This window comes from Festucalex cinctus, chromosome 18 (assembly GCF_051991245.1).
Source record: "Festucalex cinctus isolate MCC-2025b chromosome 18, RoL_Fcin_1.0, whole genome shotgun sequence".
Taxonomy (NCBI): Eukaryota; Metazoa; Chordata; class Actinopteri; order Syngnathiformes; family Syngnathidae; genus Festucalex; species Festucalex cinctus.
The window spans coordinates 5,136,767-5,151,577 of record NC_135428.1 but is presented as its reverse complement, the minus strand read 5'-3'; the positions used below and the strand labels follow the sequence as shown (position 1 = coordinate 5,151,577).

The 14,811-nt window shown below is 43.1% G+C and overlaps 1 protein-coding gene across 1 annotated transcript in view; it reads right to left on the bottom strand.

Moving 5' to 3' along the window:
* Positions 1-12,300, bottom strand: part of fgf11b (fibroblast growth factor 11b) — a 33,964-nt gene extending 21,664 nt beyond the window's left edge. The window contains exon 1 of the mRNA XM_077505316.1: positions 11,355-12,300. Within this exon, the coding sequence (XP_077361442.1) occupies positions 11,355-11,547 (193 nt within the window). The 5' untranslated portion in view covers positions 11,548-12,300. The remainder of the gene's footprint in view (positions 1-11,354) is intronic.
* Positions 12,301-14,811: the final 2,511 nt, after the last annotated feature.

Here is a 14,811-nt window from a genome sequence, read left to right as displayed (position 1 = left end):
GTGTTCGTGGCGTACTCGATCCAGGGGAGGTGCGAAGACCAGGATTCCGGGTTGTGCAGGCAAACACATCGTATAGCAGCTTCAAGGTCCTGGTTGGCCCTCTCCGTCTGGCCGTTGGTTTGGGGATGATATCCAGATGACAAACTGGCTGTGGCGCCCAACAGCTTACAGAATTTCCTCCATACCTGGGAGACGAACTGGGGACCCCGGTCGGAAACCAAGTCCACTGGAATGCCGTGAAGACGGAAGACATGACGGACGAGGAGTTGAGCAGTCTCCCAGGACGATGGCAATTTGGAGAGGGCAACAAAGTGAGTCATCTTCGAAAACCGGTCAACCACTGTCATAATGACCGTGTTCCCCCTTGACCGGGGGAGGCTGGTGATGAAGTCTAATGAGATGTGTGACCAAGGCCGCGCCGGTATGGGTAGCGGCCTTAACAGTCCCATCGGCGGCTGGTGGGATGATTTCCCGCACGCACAAGCGGTACACGCCTTGACGAATTCCGTGACGTCTTTTTTCATGTCGGCCCACCAAAACCGCTGGCTGATCAAGGCAAGAGTCCGGTTGATCCCTGGGTGACATGCCACTCGTGAGGTGTGCCCCCACCGTAAGACCTCAGCCCGCACCGGGTCAGGAACAAACAGTTTCTCTGCCGGGCACTCCTCCGGCACAGCGAGCCCTTCCTGGGCTTCAGTGACTCGCTTCTCGACCTCCCATCGAACTGCCCCCGCGAAACAATGTGTGGGTAGGACTGGTTCAGTTCCTGCCTCCGGCGTGGCCGCATCGTGGATCCGGGACAAAGCGTCTGGCTTCTGGTTCCGGGATCCCTGGCGGTAGTCCACGACAAAATTGAACCTTGTGAACATTAAGGCCCAACGTGCTTGCCGCGAGTTAAGTCTTTTGGCCGACCGAAGATATGCCAGGTTCTTGTGGTCCGTCAGCACCCTAAAGGGTTCCTTGGCGCCCTCCAGCCAGTGTCGCCATTCCTGTAGAGCCAAGACGATTGCCAGAAGTTCCCTATTCCCGACGTCGTAGTTCGCCTCTGCTGGACTCAGTCGCCGGGAGAAGAAGGCGCAGGGGTGGAGCTTCCCGTCTTCTGGCGACCGCTGGGATAGGACCGCCCCCACTCCTGAATCCGACGCGTCAACCTCGACCACAAAAGGCAGATCTGTATTAGCGTGGATGAGCACTGGCGGGTTTACAAACTGCTGTTTCAATTTCAAAAATGCATCCTCAGCAACAGGTGACCACCTAAAGGGTACTTTACTCGACGTCAGTTTAGTAAGGGGGGCAGCCCGTAAGCTATAATTTTTGATAAAGCGGCGATAAAAATTAGCGAATCCCAAAAATCGTTGTAGCTGTTTACGGGTTTTGGGGGTCGGCCACTCGACCACGGCTTGAGTCTTTACCGGATCCGCACGCAGTTGCCCTCCCTCGATAATGAAACCCAGGAACTGCACAGACTTGGCGTGGAACTCGCACTTCTCTGCCTTCACGTAGAGCCGGTTTTCTAATAGGCGCTGGAGAACCAGGCGGACATGTTGCCTATGCTCCTGAATATCGCGTGAGAAAATCAGGATATCATCGAGGTAAACAAAGCAAAAAGTGTCCAACATGTCCCTTAGGACGTCATTAATTAAACATTGGAATACTGCTGGGGCGTTTGTCAGACCAAAGGGCATAACACAATATTCAAAGTGTCCGAGTGATGTCTTAAAAGCAGTCTTCCACTCGTCCCCTTCCCGTATTCTCACCAAATGATAAGCGCTCCGCAGGTCTAGCTTAGTAAACATTCGGGCCGATTGCAACGGAGCAAATGCTGAGTCCAGCAAGGGAAGGGGATATTTGTTCTTAATAGTGATATCGTTTAGACCACGATAGTCGACACAAGGACGGAGTGTCTTATCTTTTTTCTCGATGAAGAAAAAACCAGCTCCTACGGGAGACTTGGACGGGCGTATCTGACCAGATGCTAGCGACTCAGTAATATACTCCCGTAAGGCGTCTTGCTCCGGCTGGGACACCTGATATAACCGTGAACCCGGCAATGGTGCACCGGGGATCAGGTCAATCGCACAATCATACGGACGATGGGGCGGCAATGCTCGTGCACGATCTTTACTAAAGACCTTACTTAAGTCATGATACTCCTCGGGAACGTTATCTAGACATACCGATTCTGTAGGTAAACTCGTTGGCACCGATGTCCCTCCTGCCGACCTCAAACAGTGGGCATGGCAGAAGGGACTCCAGTTCTCCAACGCCGGCTTTTCCCAATCGATATCTGGATTATGCGTTCTAAGCCATGGGAGGCCCAACACTAGGGGCGCGGAACGGGAAGGCATAATAAAAAACCTCCTTCTCTCCTCATGATTTCCCGAGAGTTTCAAGTTCAGAGGACCGGTAGACTGTCGTACCTCCGCCAATAGGTGCCCGTTGAGGTCGAAAACCTTTTTAACCTTTTCTAAGGTCTCTACCGGGCTTCCTAACGCTTCCACCACACACGGGTCTATGAAGCAGTCATCTGCCCCGGAATCGATCAACGCACACACCCTCACACTCAACCCGTATCCCGACAGCTCCCCCGACAATTCTAGCCGTTTATCACTGAGTGACGACCCTGACGGTGGGCTTGGTTCGGTTCCCCCCGGTTCATGCTTACCCTGGTCTGCTTCCTGCTCGGCCTTCAGGAGCTGATCGGCCCGGCCCCCCAGTCGAGCGGACGGTCGCGTCTTGCGAGACGGTCGTGCTGGGCATGACGCCACTCGATGCCCCGGTTGACCGCAGTACAGGCAGGCTCCGGCGAGCCACCGGCGACGACGCTCCTCTGGGTGCAGGCGTCCACCACCCATTTGCATGGGCTCCCCTCCATTGTCCGGAGGTCCCGAAAGGGTGCGTGCTTCAGCGACGTCGTGGAGGGAGAGTCTGGACAAGTCCTCGTTCGCGGCTACTCCACGCCGCTCAACAGCACGTTCTCGGTCCCGTTCCCGTATCCGATTATCCAAACGGATCGTGAGTTCAATGAGACCCTCTAACGAGCTCGTGTCGTCGCGGACTGCCAGATCATCCTTGAGTTGTGTATTCAGTCCCCGACGAAAAACACTCCGCAACGCACTGTCTCCAAATCCGCTCTCGGCGGCCAGAATACGAAACTCGATGGAATACTCAGCGACCGATCTTTCCCCCTGTACTAAATCTAGCAACCGACCCCCGGCCTCTCTCCCCCTAACCGGATGATCGAACACGCGTTCAAATTCATTAACAAAATTGGGAAAAGAGGACCGAAGGTCTGGTCGCGCGTTGCTCACCACCATGGCCCAGGTAGCGGCTTGACCAGTCAGGAGGCTCATAACGAACGCGACTTTGGACTGATCTAGAGCGTAAGTAAATGGTTGCTGGTCGAAAATGAGTGAACACTGATGAATAAACTGACCGCAACCTCCAGGATGTCCATCGTAGCGTGACGGGTGGGGCAAAACGGGTTCTCTCTGCGTAACCGGGAGCGCCGACATGGCAGTATCCGAACGCGGAAGTTCCGGTGTCTGCACCCCGCGGGAACTGAGCTGCTCGAGTCTCCCGAACATCTCCTCACAACGAAGAGCAAGTCTACCCACCACCTCTTGAAGACCGGCCAAGGTGGTCTCGGTTTGCCCGACCCGTTGTCCCTGACTGGTCAAAGCCCGTCTCACCTTCTCCGAGTCTGCGGGATCCATGGTCGGATTATTCTGTTAGGACTCGGCTGAGTCGATAAAGAAGAGATCCCAAAAAGGCAGGCTCAGAGGAGGAAAACAATCTCGTTTAATCACTTTGGCTGAACCGAATGAACAAAGCTTGCTCGCAGGCAAGTAGGCGAAATTTACAGAGGTGTCCCTGCACACAGGCGAGGGACACGGAAGTAACAAAAGGCACTTGCAAAAGGCAAGGTGGAATTGGAAAACACAAATCTCCTGCAAAAGGCAGGGAACACGAATGTAACAAAAGGCGCTTGCAACTGCAAGGAAAACTAACATAACCAAAATCGCTTGCAAACGGCAAGGAGAACTAACGTAACAAAAAACACTTGCTAACAGCAAGGACTAGAAAAACTTAAATCACTTGCACCCGGCAAGGACGACACGAAATGTACACGGAATCAAACACACGAGAATAACAACAAAAGGCGACGCGGAAACACACACGTGAATACAAGTAAACTAAAGACGACGGCAGATTCAAAAACTTTACCAACAAGGAAACGCGGAGAACACTTGGACACGAAGATGAGCAAATAATAATCCGACAGCTTGCTGTGCAGCTCGGAGTCCTTTTAAAGGCCTAATTGCCAACGCGATGCAGGTGCGGGGCTGGGGAACGCCCCCCTCGTTGTTGGCACTGGAACACACACACAAAAGCACAACAGGCTGAGAACCGAACCATGACAATTAAAGGAAATATATTTGTTTAAAAATATCTTTTAGTGATTTTTTTTTATTTGTCAAAATGTACTACTGGTATCGGCAGTTGGTATCGGTGTCGGTGAGTACTTGAGGGTCTGATATCGGTATCAGTCTGAAAAAAAGTGGTATCGAACATCCCTACTTGTCACACAAGTCACAGTCATGCCATGGTAAGTAATTCACGTCTAACGTGGCCTTTAATATGCACACTAATCGGTTTCTTTCAAAGTACATTTGCAGATTTCTAGCGTGTAGTCACAGTTTCCAGGAGGATTGGTAATACTGCAAGTAGAACAACAGGCAATCATATCCTCCCAACTTTTGGCGAATAAAATAAAATATAACAACAGAAACAGCTCCCTAGACAGAGATAGCAACAAAAAAAACAAAAAGGGACAAGTGAAAAGTTCATGTTGAAGGGAGCTTTCTGCAGTGACAGTTAATATCCAGCCTAGTGGTTTCCCATCTCGCATTTTCTGTACGGCAGGCTGATTCACAGCTCTTTTCACTTCCACCCACCTTCTTTTTAATCTCCTCTGCTATCTCTCTTTTCTCCTCTTCCTGCATGTTTGATTACCCGCTTTATCTGTCTTTTTCCTCAGCGTTCCCATCCGGCCCCACTTCCAACCACAATTTTTCTCCCACATCGCTAAGATCTGGACTTTTCTCCCATTAGTATCTGTTTACCTTGGCCAGACTCCTCCTCCTACCTCCCTCCCTCCCCGTCTCGTCCGCTTTCCCTCCGCCTTGCTCTGACCCCTGTCACAGTCAGTAAAGTTCTGATGAGAAGCTACCCAACACTGCATCGTCTGATCAGGTGTTGTCGAGTAAGCGACTTTGCTCGGCCCTGATCTCTTGGGGTCAGCTTAATGCCATCCTCGGCTGGATCTCTCCTTGTAACTCGGTCTGATGCTCCCCGGCCGTGGCCTAACATTTGTGCTCAAACCGTCCTCAGATACTTCATCAAATGCATTATCCCTCCACGCAAACGGATGCAGCAATGCAAAAAAAAAAAGTTTCAAATATGTTTGTGCAATTTTTTATTTTGATGACTCAGCACTTGTCGGATATACTGTATATTATTTGTCAGGTAGTGACAATTTATTTCAAGACAAGCCACCGCTCTTCCTCAGATCTAATGTGATCATGAGCCAGCAAATTTGGTGTAAACACAAAAGAGCTACTGGGGGACGAGAAGAAAAAAAAAAAAAAAAAAAAAAAAAAAAATATATATATATATATATATATATATATATATATATATATATATATATATATATATATATATATATATATATATATATATATATGTATGTATGTATTAGAGCTGTCACGATTAATCACATTTATTTGCCCGCCAAATTAAAAAAAAAAAACACCTGTGAATTCTTTCGACATTTAATGTTTAATGTTATGAGAATGTCTTCAACCTGATTTGATTCACTGCACACACTCGTCCTCATCTTCTTCGAACCAGTTAATTATTTGCACAATTTAAAATGAACAAATATTCTGAATGTCATACGCAAACATTTATTAAATGCTTTACTTTAATGCATTTAATTATGTTTATTGTTCAAACACAACCTGTGCTACCTTTAATGTAACCAGCCACTGTCAAATTAAAGATCATCTGTGGTTAAAATTAATAGTGTAATTAATCTGCAATATATATATATATATATATATATATTTTTTTTTTATCAGTGTTCTTTTTCTTCGTTTTTCATGCTGTGCGAGAAATATGATGCTATAGTTTGATCTATTGTAGAGGCAACTCTCCCCATTTTACAAAAAGATAAGAGTTTGAGATTAAAGAAGAGATTAAATAATCCACGGATGGCGCCCTTGGTTGTTTTGTGCAAATGCAGCTCTAGTTACAGCCACGCAAAGTGGGAAACTATTTTGTGTGCAAATGACGTGCAGTTGAGTTGTATAAATGTAGAAGGTTCATCTTTAATCGGTTTTCCCACCTACAGGGTATTGTAAAGCCACACATATTCCTGTAAACATGCAATTTATTGTTATGGACTTTGACTCCAGAATTGTTGGACCAAACTATGTGAAGTACAGGACAGTAGACCAAACACTAATAATAATTAATCATGATATTAAATGAGATCAGCTCTGTGTTGCAGTCCACACATTGTAAAAATATATTTGTTTAAACACCTGGAGTTATTCTGTTTTTGATGATTGATTTCTTCAATATTTGTGTCGGTTCTTCAGGTCCAAGCTACCCCAAGACATCAAGTTCGACATATGGATTGAAGCGCCAACCTACTTTTAAGGCAAGCAGCAATTCCAGGTAAAGCATCCCTGGCTGTCCATGTCAAATGATATTAATAATAATAATAATACCAGGTCAACATCAGGCACATATTTATCTTGCTAGCCCATCTTGTCATGAATTTCAATTTTGTGACAAAATTAACGGTCAACACAACATTGAAATTAAAACTTTTGTGTGAATGCTGTGGCAAAATGTTTAGAAAAAAATAAGACAAATAAAGGAATAAACTCAGTACTGATTTTTATACATCACATCATATAGCAATCCCCAGATACCATGAAATATTATGTTTGCTGGGGCTATGCGCCAAATCCCATTGAAGGCTTGTAAGTGGATTGAAGCGATGCCAAGGCATCATTTCCACATAATTTCTTGTCTGGCCGCGATATCACCTTTGATCTTCTTGTAGGAAAAACCTCCAATATTTTGACCTCAATAACTGGTTGGGCTAAGAAATATTGACATAGATTATGCAATGAATGAGATGCTGCTTTCTTTATCAACTTTCTGATTTGTGCAATGAATGCTTCCTTTCTGCGCTATGAATTCCTTGAAAACGCTTTATACATCTATGTGGTGAATATACATAAAATCTTGCTTGAAAACATCTTTCATGTGCACATAGGTCTCCCATATAATATTCTAATCCATCCAGTTTCTATAGCACTTGTCCTCATTCGAGTCATATGGGAAACTGGAGCCTATCCCAGCTGACTTTTTGGCGAGAGCCGGGGTACACCCAATTTAATATTGTATGAAATAAATCTTTACAATTGCAAACCACAATCTGCTTTTGCATGTCACACCACGTAGCATTTCTGAAACAGCATGCGGGGAAGCTGAACAGTGTCTCATGCAATCAAAATGATAATAACTCTGGGTAAAAAAAATAAAAATAAAAAAAATAAAAAGGGAACTTCGACGTCCCCATTTCACCTTTTTTGCTAACCGCAACATCAGACGTGGTGAAAATTTGGCGGCTTTATCCTTATGTGAGCAAGATGGTTTATTGTCCAGGCTAAATATAAGAAATAAAGGACACAATGACCACGAATCAATCTTGCAGCGTGTTCCCGTATTATTATGTAATGGCTTCGTGGACGATCACTGGACTGGGTGAAATGATATGATTACTTCACAATGTCATAAATTATCTACCGTCTTTTGCCCATTGAATGAACTTCACATATTTTGAAGTAAAATCCTGTTTGAAGTTGAGCAGACATATGTTAGTGGTGCAGAATGATAGAAAGTCCTCCTCATCATCATTATCATCGCTCATCATGCTCCACATTAAATCTGCTTAGAAACAGCCTTTGGCTCTGCAGGCGAAAAAAACACTCCCAACTTTCACTGTCTTCCCCAATCAACCGAGACGGTATGTGGCCTCTACATTGGAGAATATTTGTTCAGCAACATGTCTAGAACTTGCATTGTTAGTCGTAAGCATGGTTTTTGTATCTCGGTAAAGCAAAACAATTGCCCTCATGAATGGGAATTTCAGCATAGGAGAATTAGAATGATAGAACTGCATATTGTTCTCTCTCCCAACTTGATGGAATAGTGTCCTGCAAGAAGCAATTATTTAGTGTATAGTATACAGGGGTCTTGTGGCGAAAGCAAATAAAAAATACGATAATATGAAGAGTTGTAAAAATGTAGAATATAACCGCCGTTATTCGTGTTTTGGAGCCTTTTTATTCTTTCCATGGAGAAGTTGCAGAGCTTAATCTATCATTCAGGGACTCGTGTTTTCAAAGAGTAAAGCGATCAAAGAATATGAGTGTAACACAGATCACATTTTTTTCCTGTTGTTCTTGTTTTGCGCTTTTGAATACCAAGGAAGGATCTGAAGATCAATTGAAATCTCCCGTTGCTACATTGAGTAATTGAGGAGTTTTTTCCACAATACATTCAATATAATAAAATTAAACTACTGTATAATGTTTTACCCATTCGTTTATGTTGGACTGCAAAATAGCCAACTTGAAAAAAAACATTTCATCAGGATTCTGGACTTGCTGCTAAGAAAATCAATCACTAATTGTGCCACGTAGTGACAAATTCCGATTGCATTCATAATTTAATATGGCATGTTTCCAGGGGTAAAAAAGACGTATTTCCTGGAAAATAAATCCATCCATCTATCCATTTTCATAACCACTTATTCAGTTTTACCTAAAAATTAAATGGAAAGACTTATATAGTGCTTATATACACTATAGGGTGTCCAAAGCATTTACCTAATTTTCAATGACTGGAAAATGTATTATTATAATCAGCAGACACATAACTCCCACATTGTTCTAATTACGGAATAATTCTTTTAAGTTTAAAATGGCTTACCTGAAGTCCAATCTCACGCTGCATTGTGGCCAACGGTAGAATCTGGGTTGGTTATGCACACTTTGGTGTTGTAAAACCGTAGTAAATGGTCCTCGTGGCAATACCGCATGAGTTAGCATGCGTGATGCTTGGTACGCTAGCTAGCGGCGCGTGTTTGGCTCCATTAAGTTTGTTAGAACTCAATGAGTACGATTTAGACGCGAAATGTGGTTTGTTACAAATATCAGACATGCAGCTACGATACAAGCCACGTGTCGTTTTATAATCGGGATTTTAACATACCAACATAACACTGTAGGCACTCACAGTGAAGGATCTATGTATTGATATCTATGCTTGCCAGAATGTACTTGTTTTGCTTGCTTGCTTTTTCTAAACGATCACATAGTATTTCAAAATGTCTTGTTAGTGTTTGAGCTAACAACAAAGTGATCAACACGTGCATTTGTGTTTGCTTTACGTCAACTTATTGGAAATTTGCTTACTGGGTGACATGAAAAGATTCCGAGCATTGTTTAAAGAGCATCAGGTACGATTTGATGTGGATAGACGCCACACATTCTGTTTTAAGATGTGTCAGGAGACAGGACTGTGGCATGTGTGCAGCATCAAGACAATGAGCTTGATAAATCTTCTCCAGCAACGTGTACATTTTCTTTTACCAGAGGCGACGCAGGACTCCCATAACTCAAATTCTCGAGTCAAACACACTATTGAACAATAGAGGGAGGACAAGCAGCTGGTGCGCACGCGCCGTATGCAAATCTTATCGTCCCCTGGCAGTTTTACTGCGTAAAGTGAATTCAGCGGAACTTTTCGAAAATGCCAAGAACAAAAACTCATACAAATGTACCCTAAATCTTAGCAAATAGTTTAAAAAAAAAAGTTTTTGTTAATCATGCAAATGAACAACTCTGCGTGTAAGCTCATGAGTCATTCAAACAGAACGTTCAATCACATCTCTATTTACTCATGCATCATTTCAATCCAAATGAATCACTCTTTTACAACTGTTTTACATCAGCAATTTTAGCTTTCGTCATATAAACCCAGAAAATTAAGCACACCTGCACATGCCAATGACTTCTAATATAAGAGTTGTATTGTGCATTTGGCCTCTACTAAGACAATAAACCTAAAAAAAACAATGCACTTATTATTAGGGCTGGGTATTGCCGCCAACCTCACGTTACGATACGTATCACGATACAGGAGTCACGATACGATACGTATCGCGATACAAATGTATCCCAATACTTGCATTTTATAATAACAGTCATATGTATACCTAAAGGATATGTTTATTATGCTGGATGACAAAAATCTTTTTGTTAGAAGCTCTTCTGGTTTACCATCGAGCGGCATGCCTGGTCTAAATGTGTACGCACTGCAGAGCAAGGTGCACTTTTCACAAACACACCGGGAAAATGTACTAATAGGCATGAGCCGATATGAGCAAAAATATCAAAGTATTAAAATTACAGCTCTAAAATGTGCTTCTTTGAAATATTTGGGGAAATAAAAACAGCTTCCTTTTTTTTTTCATGTAACACGTTCTATTTCGGTTTTTAAACACAATATAGGAAAATTGGTACATTAAGACACGTGCCATGTTAAGTTTATAAGTAAATAAATGTTGATATTCTTCCTCTGCTTTCATTTTTCTGAGCAAGACACAGTGTCCAATCACCGGTGAGCTATTTTTGCATTAATTGAAGGCAATTAACGTCAAAGACGCTGCTGGTTTTTATTTTTTAGGTACAAACATTAACTGCCTATTTAAAGTTAACGATCAATATCGATTCTGACGCCTGCGTATCGATACGTTTATTGTAATAAGGCCCCGCAACGATATATTGCCGTATCGATTCTTTGAGCACACCCCTACTTATTATTGTGGTTGTTTGCAATGGTATGGAATTGCACAGCATCGTTTTGAGATCGGCTTATAATGGTTTACCTCTCGCATGATGCCAAAATATTAGAAGGACTATTAGATAACATACTTTTGTTGACTTTTTTCATGCTACCTTAATTGTAAATGTGAGATTACAGTATGTACATTTACGTGTCTATAAATCCTTGTTCTTCGCAGTTCATTGATCCAATGAGGATCTGCAATTTGGGCTGGAAACAAAATAGAATTGAATTTACCGGGGGGCAAAGCTCTCATATTTTTTCACGATCTATATAAACCAAGTTCAGAGCAAATAAAATGCCACATAAAACGTTAATGCTATGCACAGTAGATTAGTTTAACGGTTGCAATGACTCACCTGGTCTCTTCTCGTTGCGACCTTTGCGACCCCCACACAGCCTTACTTTGGAGATGAGAACCAAGATCTGTTTCTGGCACAAGGACTTGTTGCTCTTTGGACAGGGCTTACGCTTGTTGGCTACCGGTCGATTGGTTTGGTCGTCCTTGACTGCCCGTTTCTGTCTGATGAGTGAGCTAGCAAGAGCTGCCATCTTCCCACCCCCCTCTCAACTTTGGGAGGGGGGTGTCTTCCTTCCCAGTGCCCCTTTCGCCGCTGTGGCTTTTTGCTTTGCGCAGAATCTGGAGTAGGACGAAAGGTTGTAGAGAAGCCCCCGCAGGGGAACCCGAAGTGGGTTAACAGGGAACCGTTTAGTGGGAGGGTTCCCTTGGAGATGGAAGAACCGGGAGAGATGCAAGTTCACCCGCAGTCCAATGTACACTCGCCACACTGACACTAATATATCACAGAGGGAAAGTGCTACAGTCACATTTTGATCATAGTAAGCTGGCTGGATGGCTTTGGAAAAGGGTGACGATGATTTTCTTCACACATCTTTAACACCAAAAAGAATCCCTCCATAGACAAGTTCAAAATCTAATATTGCCAAAAACTAGTCCTATACTTTCAAGCATTACAAAAAAATGATTACACATATAAAAAGACTTTCACTCAAGGAAAGTGAAATCATTTTTAATGCTAGGAAGCTGTTAAAGAAGCAAGAAAAATCCAGGTGTTTGTCACCATTTGTGCAGTCCACGGAGGAACTTTGCCTCCCATTTAAACACGGCAGCCTCCGACAATGGTGCGGGAGTCCGAGCGGTAATCCGGCGGACTTAAATCCAGAGGTAGAGCAGCAGGCGGCACGCTGACGACGCTTGTGGGAACAGTGAAGAGACATGGACTCAGATAGATCGAGACTCCTCTTCTGCCTCTGGATGGCATTGCTCCGTTCCCACAGTCCTCACCGAATTCCCTCAGCCCCCCGCCGCCGGCTCCCCCCTCTCCCTCCTTTCCCCGCTTCCTCCTCCTCCTCATCCAAAGTCAGCGAGTGGTTTTGAGAGGATGTGTGTGTGAATTCCAGCAGGCACCATCAGTAGAGGTGACATTCATGAGTGTGAGAGAGACAGAGAGAGAGAGAGAGAGAGAGAGAGAGAGACGGAGGGGGGCTTGTGAGAAACTGCGATGTGTGAGAATCAGCTTGACTGGCAAAAAAAAAAAAAAAAATCAACTGTAAGTGACCAATTCACAAACTGGCAGCTTTGAAGAGGCTGCTGGTTGTCTGTTTGTTAATGGGGCGGTAATCATTGTTGAGGAAGAACTGATGGTGAAAGGAACAGATTGTGGCAATTCACCATCTCTTCTGGAAGAACAACATCACCGCGTGAAACCACACAGACACAAAGAGTGTATTTTGTAGTGGAGTCTTCTCTGCCGCTGCGTCTCTGTCAGTATTCTGCTCCCACAGCAGCAACCTCCTAATCTAGTCATCATTGCTGCTCTACTTGTGATTTACTTAATTCATCTCAAATCCAAAATGAAAGTAATAAATGCATCGATTCATATTGGTGATGTTGCTGACGCTGGCAGCCATGTCTTATTACTCACATCTGAATCAGGGATTATAGTCTAGAGTAGACTCATGTTCCTGAAATTAATCATTTAACATTTTGAACCGTTTTGTCTTCCGTCATAAGCGGACATTTTGCCTCATTGGATGTGTTAACAGCCACTAATAGACTAGGTTTTAGACTCACAAAAACACGTCTAAATGGTGGTGCAGGTGGTGTACTGTAATGCGATTTTGTTGTATTTGCCTCACGAAACAAAAAATATTAGTGTCAAACTCACTGTTGTGCAGAAAATGTCTTCTCACAAAAAGCTTGTTTTCACTCTATTTTTTTTCTATTTTTGCTTATGTCACTCAAATTACCTATTTTCAAATGGTGATTACTAAAGAATGGAGTAAGGTAGAAATGTACTTTTTTTACGTGTGGCAGTAAAAGAATTAATCACCTCTGTTAAAACCAAATATTTGCTTGTTGTCTCTTAATCAGAAATGACCTTATATTACATAATCAGCTGTGTTCTAAGAAAATCATTTTTGGAAATAAATATTTGTTTTAGTTGGTTAAAGAACGACATGTGCATGATGCATAAGGCTAATTTAATAGTAACAACACCATGATGCTATGTTGCGATTGAACATAGAAATCCTTTGAAAATCTTCCTGGCAACTGATGTTTAAAATCCACTGAAGGCAACTGATCTGCGTGCTAATCAATCTTGCTATTTTTTCTTGGCACCTCTTTTGCAAGCCAATTTTCCCAGGAAACAAGAAGCAGAAGGTCAGTTCAAATCGTTTCGAACAATGCCATGCAAGGTCACCAAAGTACGTCACGACTTGATTGACAGTTGACAGCGGGTGTTTGGTCTCAGTTTGGGGGGGGGGGGACAAGGGCACGGCACGGCGGAAGCCCAGATGAGATAATGTGTATTTGTATTGACAAGTCAAGAGAAGTACACGTTTTCTTCCCGTTTCTTAAATAATCTCCCATTCTGAAGCGCACTCTTGTATTCTGGGTTAAGAATCAATCGCCTAATGGACAGGATAGCCGTTGCCAAAGGTTCGTGCGCGTTGATTGCGAACTTACACCAAGAAACGGCTTCACGGGTATTCTTGGGATGTTTTCCTTTTTATGTTATAAAAACAACACAATTTTATTAGACTCTGTAATTGATGAATTGATGTGGTCTTATGTCAGGGTCCGAAATGTTAACTCACCATCCTTACAATGGGGACTTGTTTGTTTTTTTCTTTGTTTTATTGAACACATAAGCAAATTGTAATAGAAAGTACCTTCTAAATGGTCATCATTAGGCACAGTTTGCCTTTTAAAGGGAGTTGGAAGAAGTACACTACGGTTGTTGGGTGTCTTCCAACATAATTTTTCATCAGCAACTACTCCAAGAAATTTATTTTCATACATTCTTTCTATTTCAATTGGATGTATTATAAGCTTTGTTTTGTCTAGGCTTAGTGATAATTTTAGTATCAAACCATTTATATTTAACAATATGAATAGTTTTGGGATGAGCACAGACCCTTGGGGAACCCCATGAATGATCTTCAATTGTTTTGTGTATTGTTGAACTGCAAATATTGATATGTGTTAGCTAAATAAATTTTCATTCATTTACAGTATATGCTAAACCTACGATGGCGTATTAGGGCCACGTAGAAATAAATATATTTTTTTAGAAGGCGGGGGCAATATGATGAGAAACAAAGTGGCAAATTTGACACTTTATAACCTGGCAAATTTGCCACTTTTTTTCTCGTCGCACGTCTGTTTGTGTCAAGTGCCGTGCCGGCAGAAAGGAAACGAACGTGTCACGCTACACAAGTCACAGTTAAAATGTACTTTTCGGTCGGGTTTTCAAAGAAGGAGATGCTAATTGGTTTATTAGAGATTAA